Here is a 17,588-nt window from a genome sequence, read left to right as displayed (position 1 = left end):
CGTGGGGGCGTGGCACCGAGGCCGGAAGCGGGGCTGCGCGTTCCCATTCCCTCAGAGTTGCTTCCGGTGCTGCCGCCGCCGCCGCCCGCGGGATGTAGTGGCCGGTGAGGGACGGGCAGGGGAGCGGGGGTCTGGGCGCCGCCTGGGACGGGCGGGGCCGCTGCTTCCAGCGCACCGGGGAGAGCCCTGCCCCAGTCCCTCTGGTCCCAGTAACTCTGTGTTTCTTCTCCTTCCCCCCCAGCGCGGCGGCAGAAGGACGCGGAGGGACCTTCACCGGCTGCCTCCGAGCCGCACGCACCAGCCGCCCCGATGGCGTCCCGCAAGGCCCCCGCCGGGGCGGGCAGCGGGCTGGCGGCCGCCGGCCGGGACCGGGAGCGGGAACGGGCGCACCTGGAGCTCGCCGAGCTGGGGCCGCTCCTAGAGGAGAAGGGGGACCAAGGACCCACCGGCGCGGCCAGCGTGAGACCCTCCGGGACCCCCAGGCGGGAGGGGATGCGGAGCCTAACTCAGTCTCCTCGCTCCGTCCCTGCGGATTATCCCGGGAATCTGCCTGTTATCCCATTAATAGCCGAAGGAGTACGGCTCCGTGTTCCGTGTTCCTCGGGTCCGTGTTCTGAGCCTGCCCGAACTCTGGTCCTGCCGAGTAGGCTTGGAGCCGGGATCGCTGTGTCTGTGTCGGGTGTTCCCAGGGTGTTTCCAGTGCCTCAGCATTTCCACAGGGCAGGGAATCATCTTCCCGAACCCTTTCCTGGCTGAGGAGAGTGGGACTGGAGCCGGGACCCAGAGCTTTCCCAGCTCAGAGCGGCCTCTGCTCGGGTGGGCCAGCTGGGGTCTCCCAAGCGGCCATTCCAGCCTTGGTTGTAGGGATGAAAATCGCTGGTGGTAATCCCGCATTTCGACCGGATAAATCTGGGATTAGCCTGCCCAGGATGGGTCAGGCAGCAGCGTGTTGCATAAACGAGGGTGACTGCCGGGTCTTGCCTGTCCCTTTGGAGGGATGAAGCCCCAGGTACTCTCAGGAGGGCAGGGATGATTCCTCTCCCGGAGGCTGGAACGATTCTCTCCTGGCTCTTCTCCCTGCAGGCTGAGGACCCACCATGCCCGGCAGCCCGCGAGGAGGAGGAGGAGGTGGTGCGGGTGCTGACCCTGCCCCTGCAGGCTCACCATGCCATGGAGAAGATGGAAGAATTCGTGTACAAGGTACTGGAGCCTGTGGCGATCTGGTCTTGTTTTTGGAACAGATTCCCCAGTCCTAGGGTTTGGGGTGGCAGGATGTGTCCGGATAAAGCTCCATGTGGCTGCAGCTGGCACCAGCTCTGCTGATCTACTCCCATCAGAGCCCCGGGGAACGATGTGGGAAGGCGATGGCCACGATGGGGGTTGGCGCAGCCAGGGTGGGTGAGGACCTGGGAGCAATCCCCAATCCCAGTGTTCTTGTGGGCCTGGGTGGGGCCTGGGACCATGAGCGCCAGCCGGGGTGTCAGCCAGTGCCCACAGTCACTGTAGCTCCTGTGTTGCTTCCCTGATCAAATGGGAATTCCCACCACAGGGGACAGTGTGTGGAAGGGTTAAAGCTGAGGGTATTAATTGCTCCTGACTCCCTGGGGGGTTCTGGAATCAATTCGTTCTGGGGAAGCTGGGAGTCAATCCTTGTGGGAACTGAGGTGGGGGTAAAATCACTCCCTGGGGGGACTGGGAATCATTTACTGAAGGGTTATGGGGAGCAAAGTACAGGATGTGGGTGGGTTGCTTACAGGGTCCCACAGGACACCTGTTGTCAGAGAAGCCAAACTTCCTCTCCCCAAGGAGCATCCCAGGGCTGGGCTGTTCCCCGTGGATTTGGGGCTCTGGACTGCCCTGATCCCCCTGGTGTGTTGCAGGTGTGGGAAGGCCGCTGGCGCGTGATCCCATACGACGTCCTGCCTGACTGGCTCAAGGATAACGATTACCTCCTGCATGGACACCGGCCCCCCATGCCCTCCTTCCGTGCCTGCTTCCGGAGCATCTTCCGGATACACACTGAGACAGGCAACATCTGGACACACCTGCTGGGTGACTGCAGGGAAGGGGGAGCCCTGGGGCTGGAGGGGCTCAGACCCCACATCAGGGTCAGAACGGGCTCGGTCCTGGGGCCTCTCCATGCCCAGGGCTTCCTGTGCAGATCTTGCGCGTGCAGGACGATCAGACATAGAGTGTCTGGAGCTCCTGGAGCCCCTTGGGAGAGAGGGATCAGGGCTGGGCTCAACCACTGCAGGAGTGGGACGGGCAAATGTGTCCTGGGCAAAACAGGGAAGCCTCAGAGGATGATCCTCTTAGATGAGTCCAGAGCAGGCCACAGAGATGCTCTGAGGGCTGGAGCTCTTCTGCTTTGGAGCCAGGCTGGGAATGCTGGGAATACTTAGCTTGGAGAAGAGAAGGCTCTAGGGAGACCTCAGAGCCCCTTCCAGTGCCTAGAGGGGCTCCAAGAGAGCTGGAGAGGGACTTTGGACAAGGGCTGGGAGTCACAGGACAAGGGAGGATGGCTTCCACTGCCAGAGAGCAGGGTTAGATGGGATAGTGGAAGAAATTCTCCCCTGTGAAGGTGGTGAAGCCGTGGCAAAGGGTGCCCAGAGAAGCTGTGGCTGCCCCATGCCTGGAAGTGTCCACGGCCAGGTTGGATGGGGCTTGGAGCAGCCTGGGACAGCAGAAGGTGTCCCTGCCCATGGCAGGGGGTAGAACATGGTGAGCTTTAATGTCCCTTCCCACCTAAGCTAGTCTGATTCCATGACCTGGTGAAATATAGCAGCCGAGCAGCTCTTTTCCCTGCGCCTGTCCCTTCCCCTGACTCCATCCCTTCTCATTTGCACTAACAAAGGCCTCAGCCAAGGACCCACTGGTGGTTACTGAGCACCCTTTGGATACATCTAGGACCTCCCAGAGCATGGCCAGGGCTGTTCTTATTCTGGCTCTGCCGAGGTCCCCCACTGTCCCCCTGACTTCCCTCTCTGTGTGTTCCTGCAGGCTTTGTTCTATTCCTCTGCCTGGGGATCCTGACCATGCTGCGGCCAAACATGTACTTTATGGCTCCTCTCCAAGAGAAGGTGGTGTTTGGGATGTTCTTCCTGGGAGCAGTGCTGTGCCTCAGCTTCTCCTGGCTTTTCCACACTGTCTACTGTCACTCGGAGAAGGTCTCGCGGACTTTCTCGAAGTGAGTCAGCATGAGTGTGGTTTTGTGGTCTCCTGGGAGGTTTTGGGTTCTTGCAGCACTTCCTCTTGGAAAGCACTGTGTTCCCGAATGTTTTATATCTGGGGGAAGGGAGCATCAGCCCAATCCAGCATGGAACTGAGGGGAAGCACAGCAGGGTTCTGGAGGGTTCTGCCTGAGCACCTTAAATGTGCCAGGTCAGGGGCCTCAGGTGCATGATAAGGATCCTGGGAGCCTGCAGCTCCCAAGGGAGCAGGACCCTGCCTCCCAAGGGAACAGGCTCTGTGCCTCTTGTAACAGTGAATCGAGGAGGGGTCTGGCTCTCACTGGGCAGCTGGGGGCCATCGCCAGTTTGGCAGGTCCCAGTTTACTGGGTGCTTTTAAAAACTTCTGTTTTGAATCCAGTTTGAGCTGAAACCAAATGGAAAGAAGGAACACAAACAGGATTCCCAGCAGAGTGGGAAGGTTAGTCAGTGGTTCGTGCCTCTTCCTGGGCTGCTCCAAGAGTCAGGCTCCTGTCCGCCTTCGCAGTGAGGCTCTCAAGGGCCATTCTGCACCCACATGGCTGTTAAAGGCCTTTATTTGGGCGCTGCTTGCTGGGAATCCCCTTTGCACAGCCTCCAGAGATCCCCTGTCTCCAGAACAAATCCAGCAGGAATGCTCTTGTGTTCCTGGGAAGGCAGTGGGAGCAGTGCAGGGGCTGTGTTTCGGTGGTGAGATGAGTGGAGGATCACAGATCCATGTGCACAGGGATTTATTCCTGGTGGTTTGAGCTCCAGCCTCCTCTTGCCCCTCCCCAGCATTCCCACTGTTCCAAGACCCTTTCTCCTGTTGTACGTGCTGTTATGGGAGCCCAGCACACCCCCTCCTGCCCAGTGACTCCATTCAGCTGCAGGCTGGAGGGTGGATTGTGGGGCTCACCTGTGGCTCTGTTGTCATTGCACCCTGGCTGCAGGTTGGATTATTCAGGAATTGCACTGCTGATCATGGGGAGCTTTGTCCCGTGGCTCTACTACTCCTTCTACTGCTCCCCACAGCCAAGACTCATCTACCTCTCCATCGTCTGTGTCTTGGGTATCTCTGCCATCATTGTGGCACAGTGGGACCGATTTGCCACCCCCAAGCACAGGCAGACCAGAGCAGGTAGGAGCTCCCTCCTCCCCGAGTCCTGGGAGACACTTTGGGCAGGTCCCATTTGGGAGAAGCTCTGGGCACCTACAGGATTCATGCCCCCCAGCAGCACAGCACAGCACTGCAGGGAGTGGCCTCCTGCCTTCCCTTGCTGTGCTGGGGATTCATCTCCTGAGCAGAGCCTGAGGTTTGGAGTTTAGAGATAGCCCTGAGCGGGCTGGGGCTGTGCCTTTTCTGCCTGCTCCGGGAAGCGGTTCAGCAGCAGGAACCAGCAGCTGGGGCAGAGGAGGAAAGCATTCCTCAGCTCTTCCCTGCTAGGGACACACTGGCTGGTCCCTGCCTTTCTGGGGGTGGAGTGGGGGGCTGCCTCCACCCCCACACCCCAATTTACCCCCACAGCAGGTTCCATCAGCCTCAGTGAGCACAAGGAAACACTTCCCTCCCCAATTCCCAGGGGTCCTGAAGCAAATGTCTCTCAGAGCACTGTCCTGGCTACATGAGTGAGGAAAGACCATGCTGAGACAGAAGCCACCTGAAAGCCCTCAGATGAGGGCAGGGGACAGGCAGGACTCACACCCTCATGGCTCCTCCCCACTGCATCCTGTGCCCCCAGCACAAGCAGGATCCAGCCGGGTGCCGCCCAGAGCCTCTCCAGGCCAGTCAGCATGGTGCCCCTTGTTCTCTGCCAACTCATCAGAGGCCAGAGTTGATTATTGCAGCTGCTGCTGAGCTCCTTCCTCAGGAGCTGTAAGAAATTGCTTTCCTGGAAGGGGTGGCTGTCTTCCTGGTGTGATCCAAAGGGCTGGCACCTTCCAAAAAGTCCATTCCCATAGCTAGGAGCGGGAGCTGCTGCAGCCCTGTGTAAGAAACACTGGGTGGGTTCTACCCAGCAAGCACAGGGGTGGTTTGCCTGGAATGTGGAGCTGTGGGTCCCTTATTTTGTGAAGGATGAGTGCCGTGAGGATTGGAGAAGTGTAAGGAGTATTTGGACACTTTCAAGCACAGGGTGGGATTGTTTGGGGGGCCAAGAGTTGGACACAATGATCCTTATGGGTCCTGAATTCTATGAATTCAGTGCAGAAAAGCTACTTCCCTAGCACAGGATGAGGGATCAAGGGGAGTTGGTGGGAGGAGTAGCTCCCCCTCCCCACCGAGCTCTTCCCTGACCTCCTCTCTGGGCCACAGGCGTGTTCCTGGGGCTGGGACTGAGCGGGGTTGTGCCCACCATGCACTTCACCATTGCCGAGGGCTTTGTGAAGGCCACCACGGTGGGGCAGATGGGCTGGTTCTTCCTCATGGCTGTGATGTACATTACGGGCGCTGGGCTCTACGCTGCCCGCATCCCTGAGCGCTTCTTCCCGGGCAAGTTCGACATCTGGGTGAGTGTGGGAGCGAACAGGTTGTGTGGGGGCAGCTCTGGGGTCGAGGTGGCGGGAGATATTGAGGGGCTGGAGGCTGGGGGTGTCCAACTGTGCCTCAGCACATGCTGGCAGGCAGACATTGAACAGGTTCTATGTGGGCATGGCAAAGTACAGGGTGGGAATTGCTGCTGGGTACAACAGAACCATGGAACAGAGGGCAGTCCTGGTGTAATGAGGAAAAAGAGGAAGAGGGGTTGACGATATTACTGTCTCCTTTGGTCTGGTCTAAAAGATTTTTTGCTTCCCTGCAGTTCCAGTCTCATCAGATCTTCCACGTGCTGGTGGTGGCTGCAGCCTTTGTCCACTTCTATGGGGTGTCCAACCTGCAGGAATTCCGCTATGGCCTGGAAGGGGGGTGCACAGACGACTCTCTCCTCTGAGAGCACCTGGTTTTAGTACAAGCTTCCTAAGTGCTTTTTAAACTCTTGTCTTTGCTAAAATCAAAGGAAGACTCAAAACTGTTTGGGGTTGTTGGTTTGTTGGATTTTTTTTTAAAGAAACAACAACAAAAGAAATGGAAAAATCCTTTAGCAAAGTTGTTGACCAAATCCTCACCCCCTTCCCCACACACTGTGCTGGGGCTGCAGGGGTGTTCCCGACTCCTCCAAACAGTGTTTCAGCTGCACCGGGATCACCTGCTGCTCCAACAGCACAGGGAACAACTCTGCTCCCGCACAGCCAAGCACACCCCGCTCCTCACACACTAGGAGTTTTGCATATCCCCTACAGCAATGCCTGGCTGGGGCAGCCCCAGGAGCAGGCACACACTCATGTAATTTAAAAGTTTTAATTGTCTTTTTTGTTTTGTTCTGTTTTCCTTGACAAAGTAATGTAAACATAAATGAAAGAATATTTAATATTTAATACTAAGCTTTAAGACAATGCGCTGCCACCGCAGTCCTCAGCTCCCTCACTGTCGGGAGTAGGGAGGAAGGACAGTGTTGTCGGGAATGTAGAGCTGCTGTAGCTGTTTGAAATAAAAAGGTCAGTAGTTCAGTGTCACCACTGAGTCCATGTCTGTTTTTGGGGTGGGGGAAGAGAGGGCTCTGGGCACCCCAGGAGTGGGGCAGGAGTGCCCTGGGACAGTGGGATCCCTCCAGCTGCAGTGGACTCTGGACTGGACTGGGCTGGAGTAGAACAGGAAAATGGGCTGTTGTGATGACAGGGCAGGAAACCCAGCCCGGGCTGGTGACAGCTCTGGGGCTGTGACTTCCCTTGGGGCTCAGCAGGGCAGGAGAGGCATTGCAGCCTGGCTAGGGTGGGGGCAGTGCAGGACCATGCCCCAGTCAGAAGTTTCTCCTAGTCCACAGGGGTCAGTAACTGTCAGGTTTGGAGGGGCAGAGGCCAGCAAAGTAAAGCGCAGCTCAGGCAGCTGAAGGCCATTGCCTGACCTATGGGTCAAAGAGTGGGGCCAGAGGCCCTGCAGCCCCAGTCCCACCTGCCCCTGCCATCCCCCAGAGGTGGAGGCATCCTTTTGCTGAGCTGCTTGGATGTGGGCCAGCCTTGGAAATCCCCTAGGCTAGATACTGTATCAGGAACTGCCAGCAAGCAATAGCGTCAATGAGTTTAATAACTAATTACAACAGAAAACCTCACTGGATGTGATTTTATACTGCTGGCAAGAGGGAAAGGGCTTCCACACCTGGAGTTTAAGGACAAAACCACAGAGATGTGGTAACTGCTCAGGCCAGGATGCAAGATGAAAAGCTGGAGGCTGTGCTGGCAGCAGGTGCAATGCTTCCTCCTCCAGCCCCATAACCTAAACCCGACAGGAAAGAGGCTACATTCCAGCTGTGTTCACTGCAGGTGGGACATCCCAGAGGAGACCAAGACTTTCACTCCAGCCTGTGTCCAAAGGATGACAAGACTCTGTTCGGTCCTTGTCTCAAACCTCCGTGTATTCTACCAGACGTGTTAACATTACAGCAATGGAATACATCAGGAATAAATAGATTTTCTTTTCTAAAAGTTCTCCTGAGCAGTTTGACATTGAGAAATGCTGCAGGTCCTCCTGGCATGGTGTGTAAGGGACAACCACTGGTGTAAGTACAAACCCCCTCCGCATCCTCCAGGTGGGACTGCTCAGGAACAGGGAAGGAAAAGAAAGAGGAGGAAGAGGAGGAGGAGGCGGCCAGAGACCATCATTGGTACTGTCGGTAATCGCTGAACGGGGGTGGCTGGAGCTGGGATGGATCCTCTGACAACTGTGGGCCTGGAGCAGGAACAGGGAAAAAGGCAAATAAACACCAAAATACAGGAGATTTCTTCCTATTAACAGAATTCACAGCTGGTTTGTTTATATAAATCCTTCTTTAAATTAATCATAAATCCTGCAATTGTTTTGGTTTCATAAAATGTTTCAAAAGTTGCATAGAATCACAGACTGGTTTGGGTTAGAAGAGACCTTAAAGTTTATTCAATTCTACCCCCCGCCAGAGGCACAGACACCTTCCACTATCCCAGGCTGCTCCCAAGTCCTATCCAACCTGGCCTTGGACACTGCCTGGGATCCAGGGGCAGCCACAGCTTCTCTGGGCCACCTGAGGCAGAACCTCACCACCCTCATAGGTAAGAATTTCTTCCCAGTATCCTCTTACCCTGTCTTCTGGCAGTAGGAAGCCATTCCCCCCTTGTCCTGGCACTCCAGGATCTTGTCCAAAGTCCCTCTTCAGCTCTCTTTTAGGAAAAGTACGCTGTGCAAGCTGCTTCAAAGACAAACTACTTCTCTCCAAGTTTCATAAAATCATGGAACTGTGGAATGATTTGGGTTGGAAGGGACCTTAAAGTTCATCTTGCTCCACCCCTTGCCATGGGCAGGGACACCTTGCACTAGACAAGGTTTTTTAATGGGGAGATGGACCAGAGCAGGGAGAGGGAAACTGTTCCAGTCATCTGAAGGAACTGGAAACTTGCACATTAATGCCTTTGAGGTGACCTTGGCCCCTCTGGAAAGGTGTAACCATGGTGACTTGCAAGTGTGGAGTCATCTTCTTGATCCCTGCTGCTGGAGGGAGCAACACAGCTGTGGTGGGACAGAATTAATTGTCATGGACAGATGATACACTTTCTCCAAGGCCGATTAATTTTCAAGCATCTTTAAAGAACAGAAATTGTCATCATTTAGGCTGGATGAAGAATATTGGTGAACAAACTCCGGAGAGGATTCATTTGGGAATTAGTGCCCTGCTACTCATCCTGCACTAGTGGTTTGTGTTCTTCCCAAAATAAGGTGGAACATTTCTCCTATGAGGAAAGGCTGGAAGAGCCAGCAATGTTAAGCCTGGAGAGCAGAATGCTCTGAGGAGACCTTAGAGACCCTTCCAGTGCCTAAAGGGACTCCAAGAGAGCTGGAGAGGGACTTGGGACAAGGGCCTGGCATCACAGGACAGGGGGAAATGGCTTCCCACTCACAGAGGGCAGGGTTAGATGGGATATTGCGACAGAATTCTTCCCTGTGAATGTGGTGAGGCCCTGGCACAGGTTGCCCAGAGAAGCTGTGGCTGCCCGTTGGATCCCTGGCAGTGTCCAAGGCCAGGCTGGCTAGGGCTTGGAGCAACCTGGGATAGTGGAAGGTAAAATGAGATGGGCTTTGAGGTCCCTGCCACCCTAAACCAGTCTGGGATTCTGTGACAGAGGTATTTAGGATTTTCCACAGGAAGCATTCACACAAGTTTCTGACTCAGTGAGACCTCTGCTTGCATTTTACTTGAGAAAGAAAAAGGGATGTAGATATTGAAGCAGTTTAGAAGAGAATCACCACCACCACTCCTCTTGGAAATCGTGTATGTGTACCTGCCAGATCTTCACCCTCTCATTTACCCCGGGGTTCCCCGCACAGACCATGGCCTGCCAGAACCACCCCTCTTTACCACAAGTTGCTGCCTGCCATCTCCTCAAACCATTGTGTCCCACCCCCGCGTAAAACCCTTCTGCCACCACGTGCCAGGTGTGTGGCAGAAGCCAGGGACAGCAGGGACATCCCTGCTCTCAACCATGCCACCTCCAGTTTCCCAGTGGGAAGCAGCTGGTGATAATCTCACATCATCAGCACCTGCAGCTCCTCCTTGGTTTTCCACAACCTCAGGAGCTGGCAGGACAGTGCAGATTCACTCTAGGATAAGAAGATGACTGCCAGGAGCACATCAGCAAAGCGAATCCTTGTAACACATCCTCTCCTGGCTCCTTACCATTTGGGAACTGTGTGGAGGCAAATCTTGTCAGCAGAATTCCAGCTCCTTCGATCAGGGCCAGGAGAATTCCTCCCATCGCGGCAGATCCGACCATGGCAACAGGGCCATCTGGAAATGGAAAACACAAACCAACACTTAATTTCTTTGGTACATTAGAATCTATTGAATCCCAGGATGGTTTGGGCTGGAAAGGACCAAGATCTGTAAAGATCATTTTGTTCCACCCCCTGCCATGTGCAGGGACACCTTCCACTATCCCAGGTTGCTTCAAGCCCCATTCAACCTGGCCTTGGACACTTCCAGGGATGGGACAGCCACAGCTGCTCTGTGTAACCTGTGTCAGGGCCTCAGCACCCTCTTCCTGCCTTAATGTCTCCTAAGGCAGACTCAGAGCAGTAATTTTGTGTCCATTAAATGGCATTAAATTATAATTACTGGGCAATTCCCCCCGCTCTCCCTTCAAGGAACACCAAAAACATTTGGGAGCGTGATTATTACTTTCCTAAGCACAGGAGAAAAGTTTCATATTATTTTTCAGCATCTGAGACAGCAAATTACAATTTGGGTGTCACAGACTGTTGCCTTGCTATAACAGTGAGGACTGTACATTTAGAGAATAGGAGATTTTCTACTGATATCCCCAGTTTCTTACTTCTTGCAGCTAAAATGGCTCCAGTCAGGGCTCCACTTGTGATGGAATTCCAGGGATCTTCCTTCCCTCTCATTCTGACCATACTGCAGTCAATCATGGAGAAGAGACCTCCCCAGACAGCAAAGCTCCCTGTTTCAAATCAAACCAAAGCCACTTTGGAGAGAGCAGAGAAGCCAGCTGTGCTGCACAACACATGCTGTGGTGTTACTGTGCTCTCTTTCAGACATGAAGTTTGAAATTCAAACTCATAAAGAGCCAAATACAGGTTCAAATCAATACAGGAAAATTTCCAACTTGACATGTCATCATTCCCCTTGCCCCCCATTTTATATATTGTCTCACTCATCTACAATTAACTACAGAAAATTTATCACACTTTGATTATAACCCAACTTTCATCTTAACAAAGTCAGATTAGCTAAGGGAACTTCCAGATTTATTCTTTTTTAACATATCTCCTCACAGACAATGATGCAGAGTCATATCACACCTCACACCTCATCCAACCCTGCTCCTGCGGCCTCAGGAGCCCGGCATCCTACAGCACATGGATGGATACCCCCAAGTTCTACTTTTGATCCAAGCTGGATCACTTCTTGTAATCAGTTAGTTTTATCTTAACTCCCTCCACACCATGAGGGGTCTCCAGGGAGCTCTGCTGTTTAAGATATGATCAGTCATTACCACCGGCTTACCACTCCAGGAACACAGAATGTTTCTTCCCCAGTCAAACTCATTTTGGATATATCAGAACTGTATTTACCCATTGCTTGGGCCAACAAGCCTGCTGAGACTCGGCTCAGGTGTCAATGCAGCTGCACCATGTTCCACTCCCAAACTCTCTAATCTAAAAACAATCAATTCTGTGCAACAAAACCCCAAAATTTATTACCTCCTAGTTGTGGAGCTCTGGTTTTAATGGCTGTCAAACTGCCCCGCAGACGGTGATTTACACCCTAAAATAAGAGAATTCAGTTAAAACAAAACCAAAATCTTACAGCCAAGCTGAGTCTATATTGCAAAAATCTGCCACAGGCCCAACAGACTTCTGAGCCCCCTCAGTAGCTGTGAGGAGCTGAGACAAAGTGTCCTTTACACCTATTTCACTATTTATCACTGCCATACAATATTCCTGTCAGATACAGATGGGAGTTACAGTCACCAGCCAGGAAACATTTTGCATTCACAGTCTGAGCGGCCCAGTGGGACTGAAGGAGGCATTAAATAACATTTCAGCAGGATAAGCAGTGATTTTTCACATGTATCATCTTTTCTTCCTATCTGATGGGCAATCCCACTAGCTGCCCTATGTTTAGTCACTCCTGCAGGTGGAATCATAGGTGTCTTTGTAGCCAAGAAAAGTAAGGTCATGCTGAGCCTTTCAGAGTCAATATTCAACACATCACCCAGGAGCCTACAGAACAATTACATGCTTTTCCACACTTTAACACAGTTTAAAGAATATCCACCGAGTTTTATTTTTGTTACAATCACTCAGAAGTGGGGATAGGTATATTTAGCAAGTCTTAAGCAAAATTAAGAAACTAATTAAGCACATAGTCCTCTTCAAGTGAAGTGTCTGCAGGATCTGACTAGTTTGGAAACAGTTACTTATTAAACTTAAGTTTAATGAAGTTATTAAACCCACCTCAAACCAACAGCTTATTGTCAGTGTAATATAAAAACCACCTTATATATGAAGTCAGAGAATTTTTTAAAAAAATCTTCACACAGCATTTGGATCTTAATTTATCAAATGTCTCTGCAATGGGTTTATAGACATACTTTTGCAGCAGCTATCTCGAAAGTGAAAACTGACTTGCATCAGCAAAACTTCACTTCCATGTTTACTCCCTCCTACACTGAAACCAAACCTGAGCATTAAAAAATCAAGTTAATAAAAAGGGCAGTGATTAAACAAGATATTGATTAAAGAAAATTATACCCTTTAATATAAATCTGAATGCGAAAAAGATTCTTTCTTTGAGTCGTTACATATTTTAAAAGAAAGGGAAAGGCCAGGAGAGGAAGGAGAGCCCAGGCTTCCTGCCCCTCCATGCAGACAGAACCACAGGCAGGAAATCAGCCAAGACGGATCTTTCCTGCTGCACTTCCCCATCCTGAGGGAAATGTTCACTAGTTAGGGAGGAACAAGCTACCAGTGTCCCACTGCAGCCATCAGAAGTAGCAATTTTATCCCAAAAGATGAATTCCCACAGATCTTGAGCCAGGACAGATTCTCATGGTCTGGATTAACAATGTACAAGTCTTTAATCAGCCCTGCTCCCTGCATTGGGATTTCTTCTCCTTCGCCTTCACTGCCACACTCCCTGGAGTAGGACAGTGGAGGCAAGACTGCAATCAATGCACCTTCAGAGGATTTGACTTACCACTGGAGAATTTCGGAAGCCTTTGATAGCCTGGAAAATGCCCCCTCCTATGGCCCCCATGGTGAAGGCCCCTCCACAGTCATCCACTATCCTCCAGGGACTGGAAAGAAAAATAGAGATGAAAATATTAAATCCCATCCTGTTAAACCGTGTGAGTGAGTGGGATGGATCCAGCACTTCGGCACTGGTACAACTGGGGTGAAGATCGAGCCTGGTGGCTTTACTCCAAGCAGACAGCAACAAAAACCCCAAGAATATTACAGAAAAACAAACTCAACTTTTGCCAGTCTCCTGGCCCACTTTCTTGGAGTGGGAAGTATCAAATATACGGAAATGCCTGAACTCCTCACACAAGGCAGAGACATACTTCCATCGTGGAAAATTCCTGCAGAATTCCAGCTCTGCCCTACTAACATAGTGTAAATAGCTTTAAATTCCCTGATCTCATTCTTCCCTTGACCTACAGAGATCTCAGGTAGCAAATTCCATGAGTCTCGGATCCCAGCTGGCACAAAACATGTTTTCTTGAATCACTCACCCTTTTCATTAGTTCTGCTTATTTAAGTGAGACTTCAAAGTCATCCTTGCTGAAATGGAAAGGTTTTTCCTGGTGCGTCCTGGATCTTTGAAGTCCACTCAAACAAAACAAGAGATCCCCTGAGGTATAGCACCCACAATTCCTGCTCCAACACCACAGAGCAGCCAGGAAAAACTGACACAGAAGCACCTTACTGCAGCACAGACTGTGAGTACCTGCCAGGGGAGCCTTAATTTGGGGTTCAGAACCTCTGCCAAGAACTGAAGCCTTGCAACCCTAAACCAAACTCCTAAATTAGGTGAGCTGTAAGATGCCATTAACTTCAGTAGTCACTGTGGGTAATTTCAGAGCATAAAATAACGAAGTTGTTTGGTTTCTTTCATCTTGTATCGAGATCTTCCAGCCAAGCACTCAGGTGATTTAATTCCTTATACTGCCAATAATCAGAAAATGCAAAAATCAGCCTACAACAGCATGCAGGTCACAAATCTGAGCACCATGGCAAGCTCTGTGTTTGTCAGGCAGGAGCATTGATGAGCACTTCCAGTTTCACTCAGAATGCCATGTTTCTGTTCCTGAGGATCCCCTACAGCTTCCAGCTCCCGCACATGAGGACATCATCCCTGACCTGCCACTTCCCCACCTTACAGCCCTCCTCTAGTGAGGGGTGACAAACCCACCTCACAGTGCTGCAGGCTTTGCCACAAGGTGTTTTCTTCCTGAAGAAAGTATCTCCGGCTTGCAGCCCCTCCCCCTGAGTGTTCTCCCAGGCTCCGTGTTCACAACCTACTTCCAAACCTCCACCTCCACAGCCAGCCCTGCCCCCTGCCCAAGGGAACTCCTGTGTGAACAACTCAATGTTGGATTTGCTTTTGTACCTTGGATGACTGGGTTGTTCCCAAGGCACCAGGACCTCACCCAAGTGTCACCACTGAGTGTTCCCAGTGACAGCTACATCCAGGCCTCAAACCCACATGGCCTCAGGATGCAGTATATTTATTTCATCCTTCAACACCTCCTGTTTGTCTGCCCTGCCTGCACTTGGTCTCACCTCATTACAACCCCTCAGCCCTAACTGCATTCAACATTACAACTGTTTATTTTCCTTCCACTCTCCCCAGTATCAGGAAAAGGTTCTAGGCACACTCTTGTCCAAGATGTCAAGATGAAAAGCAACTCACATCCTTTTTTTCAGGGATATTTTGTTGCTTTTTTCTCACATCTCCTGTGCAGATTTTTATCCCCTCTGTTATGAATAAAACATCCCAGCTCTCTCCCTTCGTTAACTCTCTAAGAGTGATCTCATTAAAAGGCTTTTTGGAAATCTAAATGGATTATGTAAAGTGAGCTTCCCTCATCCACAAAGCCAAGGAATTCCAAGTTAGAAATGATGGCTGTTTTTTCCTGAAGCCTTGTTAATGAGACCCCAATCACAGAATGCTTCCTTCTTTAACCTCATTAGCCCTTAACTTCGGGGTTCCTAATTTTCCTTTTAAACTACTCTCCAAGCTTTTCTGAGCAGCTTTTAAATGAGAGAACATCTTTGATCCCAGCACAGCCAGCCTGTGTGTCAGCTCCTCCAAACTCCCTCAGAGCTGACACAAAATACCCCAGCCCTGGCACTGCTTGACCTCATAAAGAACTGGAGGAGAAGAAATTATTTCATCGTTAATCTGACACTTATCTACAAGGGTAACATTACCGTTAATTGTTTCCCTGACTCTGAGGGAAGCCCTGACGATAGGAAAATGACATGTGGATAAGGCCAGGTTCCTGCTTCTGATGGCACCAAAGATTGCTCAAAGATGAGGAGAGCAGAGGGCAAGACTTCACTTTTCCCAGGGCTCTGCGACAGCCACACACCAGCTCTGGCTGCCTGGGAGAGGGGTGAGTCCTTCCTCTAAGCCCCACAGCACCCTGCAGCTCTCCTGACAGCTTGATAACCACTCAAATCAAATGCCACCACACTTTAAATGAACAAAGGGGCCTTTTCTCTGTCAGTGGCTCATAGGGAACTGGACCGACCCAAAGATAGCAGCTCCTGGGGGCTGGATAACAGGGGGACCACAAGGTGACCAGCAACAAAGGGGCCAGAACAATGGGGGACACCAACGGCCCCACATGGCTTGGCAGCAAAACATCTGTATTGCACAGCATTAAGGACACAGCTTCAAGCTGTGCCTGGGGAGGGTCAGGATGATATCAGGAGGAATTTCTCCACAGAAACAACCATCAGGCATTGGAAGGGGCTGCCCAGGGAGTTTGTGGAATCCCCATCCCAGGAGGTGTTCAAGGAATGACTGGATGTCACTCAGTGCTTTGGTCTAGTTGACAAGGTGAGGTTCACAAGCTGACAATGGGTCACAGGTTGGAGTCAATGGTCTGAGATGTCTTTTCCAACCTCTGTGACTCCGGGATTACCAGGAGCCCACAGCAATCTATAAATAAATATTATTTACTTTGCTCATGTCCCAGACTTTATGCTGTAAAAAGGCAGGGGTATTGTTTATGGACAAATTTAACACGTCAGCAGAGCAACTTGCAAAGATTGGGAAAAGCCTCATGAGCAGTCACAGGCCTCTGTCTGCAAATGTCAGCAGAATCTCAGGATGCTTTGGGGTGGAAGAGACTTTAAAGCCCATCCCATTCCATCCCCTGCCCCAGATGGGGCAGCCACAGCTTCTCTGGGCAACCTAGGCCAAGGCCCCACCACATATGGAAGAATTTTTTCCTACTATCCCATCTAACCCTGCTCTCTGGCAGTGAGAAGCCATTCCCCCCTGTCCTGCCTGTGACTCCAGGCCCTTGTCCCAAGTCCCTCTCCATGATGAGAAACTGACCATGATTCACCAACCCTGCACCCGAGCTTGCATTTACTCCTTTTATTACTACAAATCCAACCTTTGACTTGCAGCCAGTGTGGCTGTGTAGGTCTACAAAGATATGCTGAACCGTGACAGAATTCAGATGCCGCCAGCTTGGCGTGGAGGGGGCAAGGGGGGTTGGGCTAGGGAAGGGCAGGGCCACTGGGGGTATGAGGGGAGCCTGGGGGGAGGAGGAGCAAGGACTTGGGTGCTGAGGGGAGGTTGAGAATGAATTAAGGGTAAGAGAAGGCTGAGGGGGGAGGCTGAGGATGGGGTGGGGGAGGCTGAGGGAGAGAACTGAGAAAGAATTAAGGAGAAAAAGCTGAGTGGGGCATGGGGGAAGCTGAGCGTGAGGGAGGCTTTGAATGAGATGAAGGCCTGAGGATAGGGGCACTGAGACAGTGGCGGAGGATGAACGGGGAATGAGGATTGGAGGGGCTGTACATCAGGGGGAAACATGAGGCGAGCTGAGAATGAGGGGGGATTGAGAATGGATGATCTGAGAACGACGAAAGGACTGAGGATGAGAAGGGGAGCGGAGCGGGGGAGCCTGTGAATGAGGAAGGGACAGAGAATGTGAGGAGCTGAGGATAAGGGGGAATTGAGTATAGGGAGGCCGATAGAAGGCACTAAGGATAAAGGAAGGCTGGAAGGGAAGCTGAGGATGAGGGACCCAAGCAGGGCTGCGAATAAGCGGGTGCTGAAGGACCCAACGTGGGACCGTCAGTGCAGCGCCCGCCGCCCCCAAAGGCGCATGAGCGGCGCAGGTCGGGGGGCCCCGCCGGCTCCTCGCCGCTCTGGGAGGCCCCGCGGGGCTCGGGAGCGGCGGGGTTTGGCTGCCCAGGCCCCGAGCGGGCCCCGCGGCACGGCCGCCGCCACCTCCCTCAGGGGCCTCACCAAGGTCAACCCCGCCCCCCCGACGGGGATCGGCCCCGGAGCGCGCCCGCACTGCTCTCCTGCCCCTTTCCGGCGCTCGCGGGTCCCGGTCCCGCTCCCGGTCCCGCTCCCGCTCCCGCTCCCGCTCCCGGTCCCGGTCCCGGTCCCGGTCCCGCTCCCGCTCCCGCTCCCGCTCCCCTCACCAGGGCTCGCGAGCGTACTCCTCCATCTTGCCCAGCCCCACCACTTCCCCGCACACGATTGGCTGACGGCCCCATGGCGGCCAATGGTAGTGGAGGGCGGGACGAGTGCGGAGCGCGGACGTGTTTGCGCGTGCGTAAA

General features: G+C 52.5%; 2 protein-coding genes across 2 annotated transcripts; one reads left to right on the top strand and one right to left on the bottom strand.

Annotated features, from left to right (window-relative positions):
* Positions 1 to 247: 247 nt before the first annotated feature.
* ADIPOR1 (adiponectin receptor 1) lies at positions 248 to 6,738 on the top strand. Its single transcript, XM_040085417.1, has 7 exons — positions 248 to 459; positions 1,084 to 1,200; positions 1,881 to 2,052; positions 3,001 to 3,187; positions 4,140 to 4,327; positions 5,501 to 5,694; positions 5,988 to 6,738. Exons 1-7 carry the CDS (start codon positions 310 to 312, stop codon positions 6,114 to 6,116), a joined length of 1,137 nt encoding a protein of 378 aa, XP_039941351.1. The 5' UTR covers positions 248 to 309; the 3' UTR covers positions 6,117 to 6,738.
* An 875-nt stretch (positions 6,739 to 7,613) lies between these two features.
* On the bottom strand, positions 7,614 to 17,543 carry TIMM17A (translocase of inner mitochondrial membrane 17A). The gene is made up of 6 exons (XM_040085419.2): positions 17,450 to 17,543; positions 12,969 to 13,068; positions 11,471 to 11,534; positions 10,579 to 10,707; positions 9,924 to 10,034; positions 7,614 to 7,948 (listed from the first exon to the last, which is right to left on the bottom strand). Exons 1-6 carry the CDS (start codon positions 17,473 to 17,475, stop codon positions 7,878 to 7,880), a joined length of 501 nt encoding a protein of 166 aa, XP_039941353.1. The 5' UTR covers positions 17,476 to 17,543; the 3' UTR covers positions 7,614 to 7,877.
* Positions 17,544 to 17,588: the final 45 nt, after the last annotated feature.

This window comes from Hirundo rustica, chromosome 24, assembly GCF_015227805.2.
Source record: "Hirundo rustica isolate bHirRus1 chromosome 24, bHirRus1.pri.v3, whole genome shotgun sequence".
NCBI lineage: Eukaryota > Metazoa > Chordata > Aves > Passeriformes > Hirundinidae > Hirundo > Hirundo rustica.
The sequence above is the reverse complement of the archived record's forward strand: the minus strand, read 5'-3'. Positions and strand labels throughout refer to the sequence as shown.